The sequence below is a fragment of the Chroicocephalus ridibundus genome, chromosome 5 (assembly GCF_963924245.1).
Source record: "Chroicocephalus ridibundus chromosome 5, bChrRid1.1, whole genome shotgun sequence".
Classification (NCBI taxonomy): Eukaryota; Metazoa; Chordata; class Aves; order Charadriiformes; family Laridae; genus Chroicocephalus; species Chroicocephalus ridibundus.
Window position 1 is genome coordinate 68650433 of NC_086288.1, and position 20188 is coordinate 68670620.

The 20188-nt window shown below is 37.9% G+C and overlaps 1 protein-coding gene across 3 annotated transcripts in view; it reads right to left on the reverse strand.

Annotated features, from left to right (window-relative positions):
• ATP8A1 (ATPase phospholipid transporting 8A1) overlaps positions 1 to 20188 on the reverse strand; it is a 124877-nt gene that overhangs the window by 14860 nt on the left and 89829 nt on the right. For all 3 annotated transcript variants that reach the window (XM_063335568.1, XM_063335570.1, XM_063335569.1), the window contains 4 exons: positions 18397 to 18475; positions 14663 to 14724; positions 8780 to 8836; positions 8188 to 8295 (listed from right to left, as the gene is read on the reverse strand). In XM_063335568.1, coding sequence (XP_063191638.1) covers positions 8188 to 8295; positions 8780 to 8836; positions 14663 to 14724; positions 18397 to 18475 — 306 coding nt within the window. The remainder of the gene's footprint in view (positions 1 to 8187; positions 8296 to 8779; positions 8837 to 14662; positions 14725 to 18396; positions 18476 to 20188) is intronic.

Here is a 20188-nt window from a genome sequence, read left to right on the forward strand (position 1 = left end):
TGCTACTTTTAATCATGCTAGCAACCAGAAAATATTAGTCATTCTGCAAGAAAAGGCTAGACTGTCCTCTTTTGCCTCAGAGTAAAAGATGCAGAGGGGAACCTATCCGAGTCGACCGAAAGATGACATAAGAAATAGTATCTGGCAAAGGAGATGTAAAGCCACGATGAGCACATGAGTTCTGGTGGCTCGACAGAGTTTGTTACCAGGTCAGGGGCTGTCTGCACTGCAATAGGTGGAACAGGAAGGAGTACAGAAAACACTGAGCTTCACTGGAATTTGTGAAGAACTGAAGTAATTCGTCACTACTGTGCTACTCAGGAGAGAAAGTTGTTAGGGAGAAAGGTGGCAGCTGAATATCATTCATCTTTTAAGTGTCATTGTATGCATAACTGCAGCAGGAATGTGTACGGAATTTGACTGTTTAATTATTTCACTGTTCTTGAAAACTGTATTTCAAACATCCTCTGTCAATAAGCAATAGTACCTTGCTGAAAATGTACTACACTAATTACTCCCCCCAAAATGAAATATTTGGGATAATATTTTAATCCAGATTGGTAATAAGCAGTGAGGCAGGAAAAAAAAAATTAAAAAAAAGTACTGGCTAACTCAGCATAACTACCCCAGATACTAGCCACTGAAGAACGGCTATTCTTCCACAAGTTTTGTGATAATGAAATGAGAACTGAGAGACTTCAGTATTTGTTTACCATATAGGGATTGAGGCAATTTTTAGAAATACAGATTGTCAACCAAGTTATCTGACAGGTTCCCTTAAAAGCATAGCACAGTACTTCTTTCACTGAAGAACTTAAAGAGAATCATTGATTTTCAAGTTTTAGGTGCATTATTTATAAGTCCCCCTGCTAATACTGAGGGAAAGTACCACAGCAATTTTCTTAAATATACAACTATTTGAATTTATTTATTATGCTGTATTCTGCAAAAGTTATTTTAATAACACTTGTCTTCTAAAAACGCAGGAGACAAATATCCATTAATAGCACCTTTTACAGCTGGAGGAACAACACAGCAGGGCATAAATCAGAAGATCCTCACAGAGAAGCTGCTGATGAATGGGCTGGATGAACAGACAGTGAGGTAGACTGAAAGCTAGCTGAATGGCCAGGTCCAGAGGGTGGTGATCAGTGGCACAAACTCTAGCTGGAGGCCAGTAACTAACAGCATACCTCAGGGGTCAATACAGCGGCCAGTCCTGTTCAACACCTTCATTAAAGATCTAAATGATGGGTCAGAGTGTACCCTCAGGAAGTTTGCTAATGACACAAATCTGGAAGAAGTGGCAGATGCACCAGAGGGTTGTGTTGCCATCCAGAGAGACCTTAAAAGACTGACAGGAACCTCATAAAGTTCAACAAGAAGTGCAAACTCCTGCACCTGGAGAAGAACAACCCCCTGCACCAGTACACCCTGGGGCCACCCAGCTGGAAAGCAGCTTTGCAGAAAAGGACTTGGGAGTCCTGGTGAACAACAGGTTGAACATGAGCCAGCAATGTGCCCTGGCGGCAAAGCAGGTGAATGGTATCTTTGGTTTCATTAGACAAAGTATGGGCAGCAGAAGTCAAGGGAGGTCCTCCCTCCTCAGCACTGACGAGGTCACACCTGCAGAGGTGCCAGTTCTCCCCAGTACAAGAGACATGGACATACTGGAGCAAGTCCAATGAAGGGCCATGAAGATGATGAAGGGCCCGGAGCAGCTCTCACACAAGAGGAAAGGCTGAGAGAGTTGGACTATCTAGCCTACAGAAGGCTCAGGGGGGATCTTACAAATTGAGGCAGATTCCGGAAGAGAGGGTATAAAGATGAAAAAGCTGGGCTCTTTCCAGTGGTGCCCTGTGATAGGACAAGAGGCAAACATAGGAGGCTCCATCTGAACATCAGGAAATACTTTTTTACTGTGAGGGTGACTGAACACTGACACAGGTTGGCCACAGAGGCTGTGGAGCCCCATTCCTGACGATATTCAAAAGCCATCTGGATATGGTCCTGGGCAACTTTATCTAGGTGTCATGAGTGTTGGACTAGGTGACCTCCAGAGGTCCATTCCAACCTCAACCATTCAATGATTTTGTATACTAGCTTGAATATTGGCTTTGCTCTCCACTAGACTAAAACAAATTCCCCCTTTCAGATCAGACTTTAGACAAATATCTCCCCAGATAAGGCCTGTTCATTAGAGATTGAAGTATCTGGACAGCTACTTTTGTAAAAGTGTGTAAAATAATATCAGGGGATTAAAGGATGTATATCTAGTATTTTAACAAGCGCAATTCCATATAAGCAGGTTATGTAGAATGAGGGAAGCAAGATTTAAGAAACTAATACTGATAACGTAGTATATTCTAATACATCTTTCCTATGTGGTGCAGCTAAGTCATCCAACAAGGAGTATTATTGTTTTTCACAAAGATTCTGCAAACCTCAATCAAATGATCTAAAATTCTGTAAAATACATGCTCGTTCCTTAACTTCAATTTCCGTCAGTAGTTTTATAGATCCCCTGGGTCAGACAGAGCAGAAACAGATGGTGTTCTGGAGAACTTTACAGTGCATTATCTACAGTACCACAATAAATTAAAAATTTCTTCAGATACTGAACTTTTGTTTATAATCTCAATGTCATACTTCTTATTCCAGTAAGTGTTATAATTTTAAGCTAAGTTATTAATCAGGTAGGCATATTAAAAAAAAAAAAAAAAAAAAGGCCTAACAACTCAGAGCACACAACAGTAACAAAACCAAGAGTCAAGAGCTGTACCAGTATGAAATATACAACAGGTTGGCTTATTTTTCCCTCCTCCCCGATTTGGTTTTCAACTCAAATCACAGCCATATTTATTCAAGAAAGAGGTAACCATACCCACCCAGAAATGTATCTATTTTATAATTTTAAAAATCAATCTGTTTTTTTTAAAGTGGCATTAAAAAGAAAATTAGCTTTTTGAATTGCAAGGATGGAAGCATTAATTGAAAGGTTTGAGCAGCTTTATGGCCTACTGACACACGAATGGCAGCTACTCTAATGAGCATGGTAAGTTACAGAGACTTCATTAGTTAATGCAATTATTGCAAGAGAACTACACAGACATAAAAACATATAACGGTTTAATCACAACATCATGTATTTCTTTCAAGTGGGTATAATGCACAACATGACAAAACATGGACAACAGGAAACGCCTCCTTGTAATCCACTGGATCACAGATTTAAAATGCATTTTGTTCAACATCACAGAACAGTTTTGTGTGTATTGGAGAGTCTCAAAAAAAGTTACCACCTACAAAGTAAATATCAAACATGAAGAGACTTGGCATTTACTTTCATATATTTATAAAAACTCCACATGGTTTAAACTGAGAAAATAATATAATTTGTTTAAAAAATACTGAAAGTATATGTCACTTACTCTGTTAATGTTACACATAAAAGAGAAGTATCAACTTCAGTTATATCAATGTAGCAGACAACAACATACGTGCAGTTGATTTACTCAGGTCTGCAATGAAAATGTTCTTCTAGTCTGTAGTGGCACCTTTTTTGAAATTAAATGGAGCTTGTTTCATGTAGTTGGTCAAAACAGCTGTCCCATGGTATGACTCACTTCTCCATAATGATGTTAAATCTAACCAAAAAATGCCTACAAAGAAGTATTTCTTTTTCCTTTCTTATGCATCTATACTTAAAAACACAACTTTAAGAGGTAAAATATTAAGAAAATTAACCTGCAAAGATAGTTGTTCAGATGCTTCCACTCTAGACAGCAGTGACAGACAATAAATAGAGGAATAACCATCACTGCCGATAAACACTGTACTGTAATAAAGCCTATGTTGAGACTGCAAAGTTGTTATAAAAATCACTGAAAATTTTGGAAATGTCTTCCACATTTCTCTCTCACACACTGTGCATCAAGTTCCCTCCAACAGAAATCACGTTTTGCTAGTACGACTAAAATCCTCCTGGTAGAAAAGGTATTTTAATACTTTGCTATAAGCAGATAAAACTTGAACTCCTAGTATTTTAGGATCTCTAAGACTAGAATATAGTCCCCAATTCTTAGAATAAACTCAAGAAAAAAAATTTTCAATGAATGAGTCTAAAGTACAAACAAAAATAATATGAAAGTAAAGAATAACTTCAGCGTAATTAATGATAAAAATTGTAAGTCTTGTTTCAGACTACTAAAAGACTCGTAACTTAAAGTTCATCTGCTCCAGTACCTGAACTAGCCATAGATACTATATGGTTAACTACTGAGGTTATCACACCCCTTTTGTATCGCATATCTTTCTTCAGTTTCACGGCCTATTTTTCCACTTTCTTCTGCTCCATAAATCCTGTTGCTTCTCTCCCATTTTCCATCCATTTTTCCTTCTAGCCTGTGTCTGCAGAAAAACTGGAATAGAAACTGTTTTAAGGCTGACAAAATGTAACTGGTTTCTTGTTTGAATGTCGATTCTAAAGGTTTTATCGGAATTTTACTAACGAAACATCTATCTATCTAAAGCTACTATCAACCAGATGCCTGTTGCCAGTCCCTAACAGATATCAGCTATGTAACTATCAGTTACTCATACCAGGAGAACACTTGTGCCAGGATACCTCTGCTTCTGTGAGCCAGAAGTCACACCTTTCAACCCTTCTGCTGCACTACTTACTTGGCAGCCTAGCTACCACTGTTTACAGGATGTGGGAGTACCATCTAGTTCCCACATGGTGAGGAACAGTACTCTACAGTTGGGAGAAGTTGGTCCAGTGTGGGAGTAGCAATCGTGAAAGACCAGAAACCAAAGATCTTGATGGCAGAAGTGCCTCAGCATTCTAGATCAACAGGGCATTTTGGATCAAAGGTGTCTTTGGCTTTTTTGGTAAAATTCAGAGCAGAAGAGAGAGAAAGAAAAATACACTTGATTATAGTATTAGGAACATGTCAAAGAAGAAGGAGGGGAGTGGCCTACATAATGAACAAAACTGCTGGCACTCTGTCAGAAAGTCATCATTTTTCTTTTCACTAAATTTTCTTTTAGAACACAGCGTTCTGTAATCTTTCCTTCTGTATTACTAACATAGAGCAACACATACGTAAAAGCCAACTTCAGTTATCTTCTCTACAATTGGAATGATACACAAAATGATGGAAACAAAATTAGTGTGCAAAGTAGGGAAAACTTGCAAAAATATGTGACGTACTTGTTCAGTAAGTGAAGCTTTGATACTAAGAGATGAACACAAACCAACAATTCTTATGATTTAACTTCGGGCTGCTAGCTTTGGTGCTCCAACATAAGAGTTTCGAAATATTTAGATGAAACCTTTCCTCTGCATCCAATGAATGAGTTTTCCATAAGCTCCATATGCTTTTTCTCTCCCCTTCAAGATTATTAAGTATTTTACTTTCTTGGAACAGAACCAGCAATAAGCAGCAAGGACCTTATTATTTTCATGACATGAATATGAAGAAGTTAGATGGAATCCTTAGGAGTGTTTCAGTACGTTCTTTTCTGTCTAAAAAAAGTCATGAAACAGATGTTTGTAGAAGACGGGTATCATCATCTAGTTAGGACTGAATGGCTGGATGAATATTGTATCAAGAACACTGACTGGTGAGACTATAAACCTAGTAACGTAGAACTCTCGTTACCAGCGCTAAGGAGCTGAAAGAGAATACATTTAAACTTTTTAAGGATTATAGTTGGTTCAATCTCCTTATAAATCTACAGTTTATTAAAAAGGGGCATTTTTAATGAACACATTCGAAAAAAACACCCCTGAAAAATCCCCTTCAGCATAATTTATCAGATCAAGCCAAGGTAAAACAGACAAAAAGCTTCAGAAGTAGAGGTCAGCTTTTGACTTGTTCATTTAATTTCTGCCAAATGTACTTGGATAAAGTCTTCAAGTCTGACTCGCACATTTGAAGAAATTAGACAAGTAGTATTTGCACAGGCAAGCAGAGATGTCCATATGGATTTGTTTCTATCACACCACAATCTTTTCCACAGTTGAATTTGTGAATCTTTCAGTTTGAATACTTATGGAAGGCCTGGACTTGCTTCAGAGAAACCCAGTGAATCCTGCCCTGCCAGAGACCACCCGGTCAGCCAGGGGGGCTTCCAGGAGAGCATAACAAAATCCTGCTTTCAATCTGAGCTGCAGTATTCGTTGACAGGACTTTTAGCCACAGACAGTAGAGCTCAAACAGACAGACCAAAGCTTTTAAAATAAGCTTTTATGGTCTATGAGATGTTTAGGAGACTTTATTCTGATGTTACAGACTTCTAACTACATTCTTTGAAAGAAAACAAAACCAAGCGTGACATCACCCAACAATACCCTCCAAACAACTGCATGAACCTACACACATCTAAGGCTACTATACAGGTGCATAAGCAAACACACTAGTAAAATAAGATCAGCTGTTTCAAGTACAGATACAGTTTTATCACAATAAATAAATAAACAAATAAATTTTGGGTTCGTAAGTCAGACTACTTTGGTGTCGCGTTGAATTCAAACCCCACGAGTATTTATTTTTGTTGACAGCTACACCTCTTTACAAACAACTGTTTTTCCAAGTTCATAGGAATTACACTCCCTTCAAACATATCTTTCGCTCACAAAAATTTCAGAGACTGAACATGTACTAAGTAAAATATTCAGTTATTTCAACAGTGCAGTAGTCACTTTTACGTCATACCAAGTATAACACAGCCTGCTGCTCCCACTGTGCTTATTGCTATAAAGTTCTTCTCTTAAAGAACAATGTATAAAGCTTTTAGAAAATCTCTAAAAACAACAAATTAAAAAAAATTATATTTCTTCTATAAAATACAGTACATTTAAAAAATGCAGAAGTATGATAGCTTCAATTACTTTAATTTAGTACAATGTACATAATTAATTTTGAGTAGTGGAGGCAACATGTTAATACATAAAAACTACATATATACATGGGTAGGCGGTTATAATAGAGAGGAAAATCAGCAAGAAATTGTGTAATTTCAGATTCATTTTTTTCTTAGGTGCCCAAGTACTTAAGTTAATTCCTTGTGCTTTCCATTAAGATGTCACAGTTATATAAACACCTATATACTAATTTTCCCATAACTGCTTATATGCAGGAGGTGAGATTTGTGGGTCTGAATTACCTCGAAATGAAGGAGAGAGATGCACCTAAATTTCCCACATGCTGCATGAGTTTTTACACTGCTGAATTATATCACAGAAGTGGAGTTAAAGGCACGCACTCTTTTACTGGTGTAAGGCTTGATTTAGTTGATACGCTTTGAGAACCATTAGAAGAGTATCCTTCTGAAACAAGCAGATATTCTCAGTTTCTGATTCCCACTGAGACTGCGCACCAAACTTCTCAGCTCAGGAGGTACAGGCCATGCCCAGAAGCAGACATTAGTGTTTGGGAAATTAATACAAAACTTGTATGTATGAAAAGACGTTTCAGGAACTGAGTGGTTTTGAGAATTTGGGACCGAAGTCCCAGTTTGATCAGCACAGGCAGCAATTAAGCTTCTTTTATGGATTCAGTCGCATTTGCAATATTCAGAGCAGGTTTACACAAACGGGATAATAAATGAAAGAAAAAGCAGTACCTTCTGTCAAAAGATGAAAGATAGAGTACAATAGTGCGTTCCAAGCAGAACATTAATAGAAAAGGAGAAGTCTGCAGGACAAGCAGCTGCTCATGCAATGATACGGCACCTCCATTTTTTTGAGGCATTTTACAGATTCAAATACTTACCAAATTTGTAAAATTGAAGAGGAAAAAAGCCTTAACCAATGCACTACTTGTGCTACCTCATTATAAAAAAACTCCAGCCAAATAAGCATTGTAATTCTGAGTTCTGAATTTGTTAAGACTTCTCTCTAGAAAATTAAAACTTACTAAAGAACTGCAAAGCAGCTTACCTGTCTATTCTTCCTTACTAGACCACATAATCACAGCCTGTTAGTTGAGCTCCATTTTCACAAGAGTAAAAATTCATTCTGTTTTATATAAACATGGCTACCACATTGAAGGTATAGAAGAAGCAACCCTCTTATGCACCTCTAGTTAGCAGAAGGATCCAACACAGACTATAACTGTACTAAAGACTGCAAGAATATTCATTGCGCACATTTGAATATTAGTTAAAATATACTTTTACCTCTCCTGACATATCAGGTGCCATAGGAATGACTGGCCACAAAGAAGAGTAGATCCCAAAAAACACTACCCAAAGTGCTATGCTGCCCCAGATAGCTATATGGCTGAACTGTTAAAACAAAAAAAGAAAACAGTACAATCATCACAGATGTATTATGACATAAAAAAAGATTTTTGCTACTTAGTATTTAGAGTGTCATTCTGACATATTGGATGAATTTTCCGTGCCTCGTAGTAATTTAACTTGGCTACTTCAGTTAGCTATTCCTTAAAGAAAGACAATACTTTCAGCATCAATATTACTGCATTTAAGCCAATTTAAGTTCAATTATAATCAGTTCAAGTAACTTGATTTTTCTAGTTTAAAGATTACTTTAAGCCTTATCCCAATGTCCTCCTTTTCAATATTCAACATCATTTTTTATACGTGGATATTCTGTCTTTCCACACAGTATCCAGAGTTTAGTTTGATACTGTGGGGCAGGCTGAAAAACTGTAAGGGCCTAATATAATAAATAAGAAGAAAATAATACAATTATTCACCCACTCTAATTTATAGAACATTTGAGAATATGGCAAAGTCATTTGCTTACCAAAGTCCAATATGAGGTCTCTAGTCCAGCCTTCAAACACACAGTCAGAACCACAAACTTAAAAAAAGAAGAAAGATAGAGAGGGTTCTTATTTAACATGGGAATCTTACTTAACATACAGAATTGGTTAGTTTTGTTAAAATTTCAGAAGAACAGAAGAAAAAGTTTAATGGTTTTCATACTTCTTGTTTACTTGCACAAATGAAATAAGGGAAAGGATAATCAGTCTCTTAAATTTAAATGTGAGCTCCTTAATAATACTCAACAAAGTACTGTGTGTGTCAGTGGACCTAGCTGTGCAATAGGATCCAAACCAAAGTTCATAACGCAGAAAGCAATCATTTCTATGGACCTGCAGAAGCTATGGAAAAGCCCTTCCGCTTCAATAGAATCTCCTCCCCAAAAATACAGCGGCCCCAAAGTGAAATTCTTCCAGACCACAGCTAGCTGTATTTTTCCTCTTTTTTTTGGTAAGTGTGTGCGCTTAGATCTGAAGTTTAAGTGCCCCTTCAAAATGACCACAGCAAAATGCTACTAGATGATTTAAACATACATTCCAGTAATAACCTAGTAATTGAACACTGAGAACGATTAGCTTCCATTAATAATCTCCACTCATTTGATTTGGAAAACTCTCCTTTTGTATTAGAAGTCTTAAACATTTCCCTTGCCTCCTGGAACTCTGCAAGTCTGGCTCTTACTGAGTCATAACCTTCTTTCCTGATGGTATTTTGCTTACACAGAAAGGGTTGTGAGAAGTGGAGTCCACTTCAGTAGAGACGGCAGTCCCCCTAGTTATGGGGAGGATGACTACTACTTTCTACATGAAGACAGATTTAGAAGATCTAGATGCTGGGCTGAAAACTTGCAATTGATCAAGCTTACACTAGTCTGTCTGAAAAAAAAAGGGGGAGGGGAAAGAAAAAGGTTTTGTTTACGTCATTAGTACTTTGTTAGTAATTGAATGACCTTTGCACAACCCTAAAAAGCCAAAGAGTTAAATGTTGGCAGCCCAAGACCTATGTTCTGCATACAAAATAACAGATTGAATGAGTCTTATGTCATTTTCATTCTTCCCTCTCATTTTTTACTCTGTTCTTATATTTACTCTCTTTATAGAGCAGTCACTGAAAATGTCATGTTATTGTCCTGTAGGATATACTCCACTTTAATTTAGAGATGAGCAGAAGTAGAAAGTTTATAATCCCACAGCAAGAACTAGTTGATTCAGGAAAACTGTTTATCTCCTTCCCTTGAAATTCACACAAACAAGTGTGCTGTTTAGCAAAGAAATAGTTATTACGTTTTGTAACTCGTGTGAACATGTATCACAAGTTTTGCTTTATATGCGATCTGAAGAACATGAGACTTGAAAAACTGAGTCACAAAGACCAAACTCCAACTGTAACAGCTGTAGTTTAAACTTGTTTGTTGACCAGGTTGGCAGCAATGATGTAAAGTAAGTTTGTCTGTGGTTGAACTTCAAGGAGCCTCAGAAACTCAGAAGAAATTTACTTCAATCAGAAGTTGAAAATAACTGGTTAAATATATTTGACAAGTCTTTCACTATGTCTGGTGCACAGAAGGATACAAATCCTGCCAGAAAGCTTTCAACCTAGCTGTAAGTTTATGCTTGTAATTCTGGAATCTCCTATTTCAACTATTGCTGCATTAAGGACAAAAAAAATCCCAGTGCCAGCCACAATTCCATTATCTAAAACATGTGTGAAATCTAATCAGAAGAAAATTAAGGACCATGATGAGTGTTATAATTTACTTATTCTATCCAGTTCTGGTGCTGTATTTGGATGAGTGAAAAAAATAAATTCTGGCCAAAAAAAAAAAATACTTCTCATCTAGTACACTTGCTTGCTACTTTTGAGTCAGTCGTAAGAAAAACATCCTTCTTTAGGATCAGATCAGTAATTCTCATTGCACAGACAAAATGAATACACAAAACAAACACTGCAGGTCTCTACAAAAGGAGACACAGACTACGTGAATATACACCCTCCTTGCATCTAAACTGATTCCCCTCACAAAGCTACCAACTACGCACAGTGGCTTACTGAAGTATTTGGGTTTTATTTCTCCCTCCTCCCCTTGATCCAAACTAACAATAGCTCACTGAATCCTACACAGGAAACAAGAAATGAAACTGGAATTCTGTATAAAGCACTGAGCTTCTTTTAAAAAGACCTCTCAAGAACGCTCACACAAATATTTTCATGGCACTCTAGTCTTATTTGAAATTTATGTTTGAAGAAATAATTCCAGGACATGATATGAATCAGTGCACATTCCCAGCTTTGTAGATCCAAAGAAACTGTATTAATTTCTGAATCCTTTTGCTATTGATTTTTGCACAAGAGATGAATGTAGACTTCCTAAAAACAGATGAAAAGAAGTGGGAAGAATAAGTACCTTAGCTTTTTGATTTTGGTATTTCAAGACAATGACTGACAACTGTCAGTGCACATCACTTCACACGTACAGATTTTTTTTTTTTTTTTTTAAATCTTCAAAATCCACCCTCACCCCCCAATTTTGAAAGTCTCTCAGATCTTCATGTGTACTCCAGACCTCCTTGAATTCCTGTGCAAGAGCAGGAATACATCAATTGCAACCCCCATCCCTCCCCAGATTTTCAATTTGAAGTGAGGGAAAGTAGAGAATCTGGAGAACAAATGAAAAAGCAGGTTGTCTAGACTTATTTAATGGTGAAATAATGTTTTCTTGGGAAATTCTTGGCCATTCTGCAGGTCAAGCAATTAGCCTCTCAAGATGGTGAAGTTTCAGGTCTCCTTGTTGAAAACTCGTTGCAGAAGGTGATAGAACAATTACACTGTGACCTCTGTTTTATCATTTATGGGTACAGCTTGACAAACAGTAATGAGCAGCTCCAGGTTACTATACTGAAAGTTATCAGAAATTAACTAATTTCTGAAGGTGGTGGAAAACATTGCTGCAAATCTGTCTTTGATGTTTTTGAGTCAGCTGATGTCACAGATGATACTCAGATGTTCTGCAGAACCGTAAGATTTCAAGACTTATCCATCAACTCACAGGCGACAATCTAAACGACAGCACTTTTCGAACATTCGGCTCCACAGGACCTAGTGTAATCCAGTAACTCTTAATACAGCATGTAACTTGTTTTCTCCTGGTGCCAAGTCTGGAAGTCCTGGAAGCCAAGTCCTTCTTTTGTAATGAAGCACGGAGCAGAGACTGAGTAGGATGAAGTTCTGAGATCACTTCAGGAATGAACTTCAGCTGTTGACTGCAGCAGTATGTTTAATAATTGTGTTTAACATGTACAGTGCTAACTCACTCCACAAAATGATGGGCAACACAAAGGATACTTTTAGAGCAATCACAGAAAAGGAGATGCTACGAGAAAACTTGGTTTAGGTACTAGGATAGGTGAAGTTATGTAACTCATGTGTGTGTATATATATACACACACACACACACACGTATACACACATAACATACATATAGTTCATAAAATAAGCTTCAGCTGTACTGAGAAAGGTTGCAACTTCTAAGTGCAGTAAACAATGAAACACTTGTAGATAGGGTGAAAACCCAGTGCAGAAAACCTCTCCCCAAGAAGAGCCTGTTTCACTTAGAACAACAGGAGGTTCTGGTGGATACTCTTATGAAGCATTTATCAATACTGGGGGAAGCAGTGACATTCACATAAATGACTGACTTCTAAACACTGCTCGGTGTTATGAGATCATAATACAAATAGACCTGGGTCAGTTGAACTACTTCTGTCAGGACTGAGCTACGGTAACGACTGTGACCTTACATCTTAATTTTATTAAGACTTGCACAGAAAACACTTACCCAGGATATTCCATCCATCCCTAATGGAGATGAGTTCATCATATGATAGATTGCATGACCATATGTAACCACCGCTGACAAAACATGCTGTGCTTGTCCTTTGGAACAGGGAAAGGGAAGTGTAGAGCAAATACACTTCTAAGAGAATGTGTGAACAAACGATTTTTCAATGTGCCAGAAAGAATAATTTTAAAGTCCATGTACAGACTGGCAGAAGAAATTTTATTTTAACTGCCACAGCAGTAGGAAATACACAGAATGGGCTGTGCTCACTCAGTACTTTATGCTCTTTACCCTGTCTGGTTGGTTGAGCAGAAAACACTATTCAAAATGTTCTCTCGTACACAGGAGATGTTGACAGTAGCTACATTCTCAAAGAACTACAACATATTCTATACTACTTTCCCTTTATTTCAGTTATGATGTTTCCCTATTCCCTAAGGAAATAAATTCTGATGTGACTTTCTGTTTGTATTAACGCCCCCTTATTTTGATGGAAGAATTAATTTCTTTTTCTTTTTTTTTGCCAACAACAGAGAGTTGAAAAATTAATCGAACTCTTAACGTTGAAGAACAGAGAAGAGTATGCACGTGCGCAATTTTGCTTCTAAGAGAGATCTTGGAAAACTCATCTATTGGGTAACATTGATGAAGTTCAACATGACCCAGTGCAAGGTACTGCACGTGGGTCAGGGCAATTCCAAGCACAAATACAGGCTGGGCAGAGAATCGATTGACAGTAGCCCTGAGGAGAAGGACTTGGGGGTGTTGGTGGATGAGAAGCTCAACATGACCCGTCAATGTGCGCTCACAGCCCAGAAAGTCAACTGCATCCTGGGCTGCAACAAAAGCAGCGTGGCCAGCAGGGCGAGAGAGGGGATTCTGCCCCTCTGCTCCGCTCTGGTGAGACCCCACCTGGAGTACTGCGTCCAGCTCTGGGGCCCCCAACATAAGAAGGACATCGATCTGCTGGAGAGAGTTTAGAGGAGGGCCATAAAAATAATCAGAAGGAGCACCTCTCCTATGAAAAAAGGCTAAGAGAGCTGGGGTTGTTCAGCCTGGAGAAGAGAAGGCTCCAGGGAGACCTTGTCACAGCCTTTCAGTACCTAAAGGGGCCCTACAGGAAAGATGGGGAGGGACTCCATCAGGGAGTGTAGTGATAGGATGAAGGGTAACGGTTTGAAACAAAAAGAGGGTTGGTTTAGATTAGATATTAGGAAGAAATTCTTTACTGTAAGGGTGGCGAGACACTGGAACAGGTTGCCCAGAGAAGCTGTGGATGCCCCATCCCTGGAAGTGTTCAAGGCCAGGCTGGATGGGGCTTTGAGCAGCCTGGTCTAGTGGGAGGTGTCCCTGCCCAGGGCAGGGGGGTTGGAACAAGATGATCTTTAAGGTCCCTAGCAAGTGAGAAACAGATATTTAACTTCATTAATTTATTCTAGGAGATAAAAGACTAGAAGAAAAAAAACCCCCACAATAGTGACTAATAGCTATGAGAGCAACAGGAGGTTACTGTTAAGTGTGGGTCAGGTGTAATTCTGGCAGTCTGGTTCTCTCCAAACTGATGTGGGCATCCCACAAACCCTGGTTCCATGTGTCTCTATCTCTCTTTCAAGGCCCCAGGATAAATTGAGAGGAAGAACAGAATTGTATCTTCATAAGTCCACAAACCAGTTCCATATCCAATAACCTGGGATTCCTCCAATGCAGAAACTTACCTTAAATTAATGAGCATGATAATTAGGGAATTACAATTCCCATTATTTAAAAAACAGACAGTCTCCAGTAAAGGACAGATGTATCTTCTGCATCTTTTATTAAACTGCTTTGTTTTAAAGACTGGAATTAGAACGCAAAATGCACTTCAAAGCATCTCAAAGAGTCATTAAAGCACCATTTCTTATTCTTGTACTCTAAGTAGAGCATTATAAATAATAATAAAACCACATCTCTTATTTAAGAGTTAAAGATAAAGCCAATATAGACAGTCAGCTGATAGCGCACTTAGATAGCTGCAGCAAGACTTACAGTGTACACAGTGTTTCCCAGGAGCAGGTAATCTGAAGTTTTACCATTGCCGAATACGGTACCTGGAGAAGGAAATAGTGATAGAACATTTAAACATTAAATATCCACAATAGCAATATACATATATAAAAATTTTATTTTTTGTACAAAAGAGATGGTAGCACTTTGGTGTGCTGCGCTAACAGCAGATTTCATGTTGAACTGCATTGAACAGTAGAGATCTATGACTTTTATAATTTTTACTCCTTTAAAACTTTCAGTGACTTCAGGAATTATCCTAGAAATAGGAGCTTTTTGTAACATCATATAACAATAAGAGTAATATTGTATTCAGTAATAATTCAATTAGAGTGACTTTTAAGTTCAGAGATACAGTATCTTACCTTCAGAAAAGTATGAAATATAACAGCTATAGTATACCTTGATAGTAACATGTAAGTAAACAGCAAGCTTAGAGAGTCAGATTTTCACTGATTCTGGATATTTTGGGTATAGAAACTTATCTTTGCTTCTATCCATATTTCTGAGATTCAAATTACTCAATTTCAGTTCTTGAGATGCTTGTTATACATACATTTTCAGAATTTACCCAACTCAAATCTGTGGATTCATATAAATTCATATTCATTTTGCACATATGCACATACACATGCAGCATTTATGCACAGGTTCAGTGCCCTGAAGAGAGATGCGTTTGCATAAAAATCACATCTATTGTGGTTCTTAAGTTCAGAATTCTGAAGTAGTGCATTTATGCTTATTTAACAGAACGTATTTTTGTGACTATTGCCAGAGCACAGGCTTTTCTGATCCCAGTTCTGTGAAAGTTCTTGGCAGACATGGGACACCACACAACTGAACTATCTAGACATGGGGATAGAGAAGAATAAAGGTGTTTTGGTTTGTTTTGGTGGACATGGGGATGGGTTTAAAACTCCTGATTGGGCTTGCCAGAGAAAGGTGACAAGCTGATAAAAACGTTCTATAGTTGAAAACACTTATTTTTCCACTATTCTCAGATAGCATATGGTATATTAAGTGCTGCTAATTAAGTATGTTTTCATATTTCTGTTGAGTGTTTTTCCAGCCTTCATATCACCTTTACACATGCTTGAAATTAAATTCATTTTAGTTGTGGATGAATAGTCACTCCTTTCTTTACTGGACCTGTGAGGCCAGTTTATCACAGAAAAAAAAAAAAAGAGATCTATTTATTTATATTCTGGAAGAAACAGCAGGTGAAAGTTCACACAAAAGACTAGAATAAAAATGCTTGCAAATAGTTCTCCTTAACCTAGCCCTCTCCCATTCCAAGATGAGGAGCTCACAGCGGCTGTCCCCTTAGGTCTAGTAATACCGATTGCATTCCCGGCACTTCCCCAGTTACTAGCACAACAGACTAGCACAACACAAAGGACTACAAAAGCTCTGGAAGCCGGAAAATAAAGCTGAAGCCATGTCTCACTTTAGAGGTTATACAAAAGGGGAAGCAGTTCATGGATCTACTTGTATACGTAAGTTTGGCTTCTGCCATTTACTGTTAGTTGACAAAGCTGCATCAGAAGAAGCTTCTGTGAAGATTTATGTCCTTGGCGCTTTTCATATGCACATGACAGTACATGGAAATTTTGTGTACCATACAATGGTTAGGTCCCATGCAAAAAATTCTGACAAACAATTCTTACAAACCCATACCTATTCTCTGATAGTATATTTCTTGGTAGACTCTACTACAATGCAGGCAGTTTGAATGTTTCCACTTACAGACAAGGAAGAGGTGGACAAGTGAGACTAAAGAGTAAACAGTAGAAAATGCTCAAAGAAAAGGATCACTGTGAGCTTTGAGAGATTTTCATGATCTTCAAGATTTGATTTGCAATGTTCTAATAAATACCTGCTCAAACATGCCACTCTAGTGCTTAACAATATATACCTAGCCGTAAAGAGCATAATGAAGATAAAACAGAGGAACAGGCCGGCAGCTAAGTCTGCTCTCATCAGTCAGAGTACTGGGACTCAGCATCATTATGCACAAAGCTGAGCTATCCCCCATCCTTCCCATTCTTCCTTTCATGTCCCAGGATCCTTCTGTGCCCCTTTGCTAAGAGAATGTGAAGTCTGAGACCTGTTCTCAGAAGTTCCTCTCTCTGGTGGATCTCTTTGGCATTCATCAGCTCCTCCCTAGGAAACTAACAGCATTATTTCCATTTCCTCTTTACACAAATAGCCATCAGAGATTTAATTAACAGCAGCTCCCATCCTGCGTTCATTTCGCCTTCATGCAGAACTCTGTGCACCTGCTGGACCCATGGCAAGTACTGGTTATAGCATCCACCATGTGCACAATCCCCAGGTCCTATTTCTGCTCCCCTTGCTCACCCGGCCTTTCTCTAGGCATGAAAGAGGAAGACAGAAGACAATTTGTTCAGACTTGCCAGCAGGTCAGTTCTAGCCCAGGGGCTGCGAGCCGAGGAGGCTTGTGCTACAGTGCTCTCACAAGTGCTCATGCAAGTGCCTCAGCTTTGCCATTCACACACGAACAATATTTATTCTGCTTCACCACATATACTCATTAAACACTTCTCCATCATTTCATGCATAAATCTCTCACACAGACTGTACAGCTTTGAACGGGGATTTTGGTTTGGATTTGAGGTTGTGGTTTTAGAGTATGCATTGACACTTTGGGACCTCTTTCCTCCTGGGCTGTGTAAACCTCTCCAATGCAAACCGCTGCCACTGAACTCACATCCAGTGGCCTTTCAGAGAAAACAGGTTGCTACCTACCTCCCCTTACTCATCAGAAGTCAGCGAGTACAAAATACTCTGCAAGAAGTTTTCCCCTTAACCTTTTCAGGCACAAGCAGCTGTGACCACCTCACTAACTAGTCTCAACAGTTCCAAAACGGCCATGAGAATATTTCTGTCCCCTACACCAGGGCAGACTGCTTGGCTGTATCAGGGAAACTGAGAAGACTACTAATTCTACAGAAAAGCTGCAGAGTATGTGCTTTTTTTTGCTCCCCACAAAGTGGAAGCGAAACAAAACCCTAGCCCTATGAGAGCTCCGATACACACAAACGTTCCCACAAACGGGAAGCAGTACTTTGAAGTTTCCTCTAATTAATACAGCTTTCCTCCCAGCCATTTCGTTCCTTTCTGGAACTGGTGCACATACAGGTGTGTGTGCACCTTTCTTTCAGGTGCACATACAACTTGAACTAGAAGACAGGACTGAGCCGTCCAAGATGTCCCAGTTTCCTCTGTCATAAACCGGCTCATACAGACATAAACTAATGGCTTAGTATGTCCCTGAAGTAACAGGAGAGAAGGTACGAACATCGGCAGTAAAAGCTTACAAAATCTAAGAGACAATGCAAGGGACAGCAGTGATTTAGGAACTCATAGGTATTTACCATGGTAGTGTATTCTATAAAAAAAATAGCATAATTACATAGCAACCTTTTTTTCTCCATCTCGTTTCAGTTTACTTCAAACTTATTTATACAGTTGTATGCATATGTACATCGTATTACTCCTACTTTATACAGATTTTAAATAAAACATTTTAAATATACTGCATCTGCTCTAGTTCCGGAAATGGTATCTTGAAATTTAATCACACAGAACTTTTAGTTTTTATAAAGCTTTCCTAAAAAAAAAAAAAAAAAAAGAAGAAATTTAGATATTTAGCACTTTTCAACATTTATATTTTTATTTTTCATAATACTTACCGTGCTGGAGGGCTTTTAGTGGAAACCAAAATAGAATGAATGAGTGGAAGAGGCCGTTTAAACAATGAACCCAGAAAACCTAAAGGAAAACAGAAAATCCATGAGAACCATTTGCAATAAACTAGCTCTGTGAACCCTGACCTTTCTTTTTATCTGTGTGTTAGATTCACAAAATGTGTTTCTGTCAGGCCACCACTGTGAAGTAATATAACTGACAGGCACTTTCTGCCTCTTAGCTCTTCATGGGTCATTTGTTTATTTTTATGTTTTGAAAAAAAGTGTGTATTATCTCCTCCTTTTAATTTCAAATCAGAAGGGAAATTAAAATGAATACATATGGGAATATCATCAGAAAAATTAAACTAAACCAGACAACTGGAACAAGCGCTACATTCTAAGTCGGGAATTAAAAAGGACTTTAGCTTTTATAATTTACATTTTGTGTAATAAGAAATTTGGAGAGCAGAACAATCAAAATCAGAGTTTTACGTATACCTACCTACATATTTCCACATATAAAGGAATTAAAACTGGACAAATAAAAGTATCTTCCTTAGACTTCTCCTTACATGCTCCATTCTTGAAGTGCTCAGCCTCATCATATTAAACCTCCTTTACTTTAATGTATTTGCTAAATAATTCAAATTTTACCTTCAAACTTATTTTCATTTGTAAAATATGCCTTTTGAAAAGACCTGTATTAAGTTTAAGCATAAACAACCTATTGAGGCTTTCCATAATACATTGTATAAAGACTTAATCAAAAATACATAATCCATCAGGATAGTAACCATGTTTTTTCATTAACAACGCTTTTGACAATCACAGCCTTTATTGTAACTAACTGATGTGTATTATGAGTGTTAAGGTGTTCAAGCAATTGCAATTAAGTTGCCTGCCTCACGTTTTCCATAATGTCCTAAAGTCTTTTGTTAGATTATACAACTACACTGGGTTGTATGATCCAATTTACACTCCAATACTTTGCACATTTGAACTTGTGCTACTCATTAACCTTTGTCTCTCCTTCTTGCTATGTCATTACCAGAAGTTTTTATTTGACAGAAAGCACAGGTGGGTGCAAGAAAAATTAGTTCTACTTTTCCATTTTCCTGACCAATTCTTATTGTCACATGCTAATCCTTTAACCTCTGTCACGACCTCATAACCTTTGATCCCTTTTACCATAACAAACATCTGCATCTACATTCAAGGCAGTAATGTTTCCAAATCTTCACCACCAACTATTCAACTTATATAGCTGGGAATTTTGTAGCTGGGAAGTTTGTAGATGTTTACTTGTAACAAGTGTCGTATGGGAATAGCTACAGAACTTCCAATGAAGTCCACAATACATCTGCGCAATAATAAAAATTATATTATAGACTTATAATTTAAAAAATACAACTCATGACTTACATTATTGCATTAAAACTACCACAACACGAAAGTGTCTGTATTAATGGATCATGAAAGGTCTTATATTTGTAAAGCATTCACAGTGAAAAAGAAACAATATTTCCCCTAGTTTCCTAACAATTTTTAGGGTTTTTTTTGTGTGAAGGGATGAAGTGAAGGAGAAAAATCTCATATGCTTCAGTGAACAAAGATAGTTTAGACAAATAATTCTATATACATAGGAGTACTCCAGTTTTACAGCCCAAGTGGCACAGAGCTAAGTCCGCTGTATCAGTTCCATGCATCTACTACAGACCATCACACGCAGGCGTTGTTAATTCAATGACAGACTGAAAATGCCCCCAAGTTCAACATACAAAGACATTACTTGAAA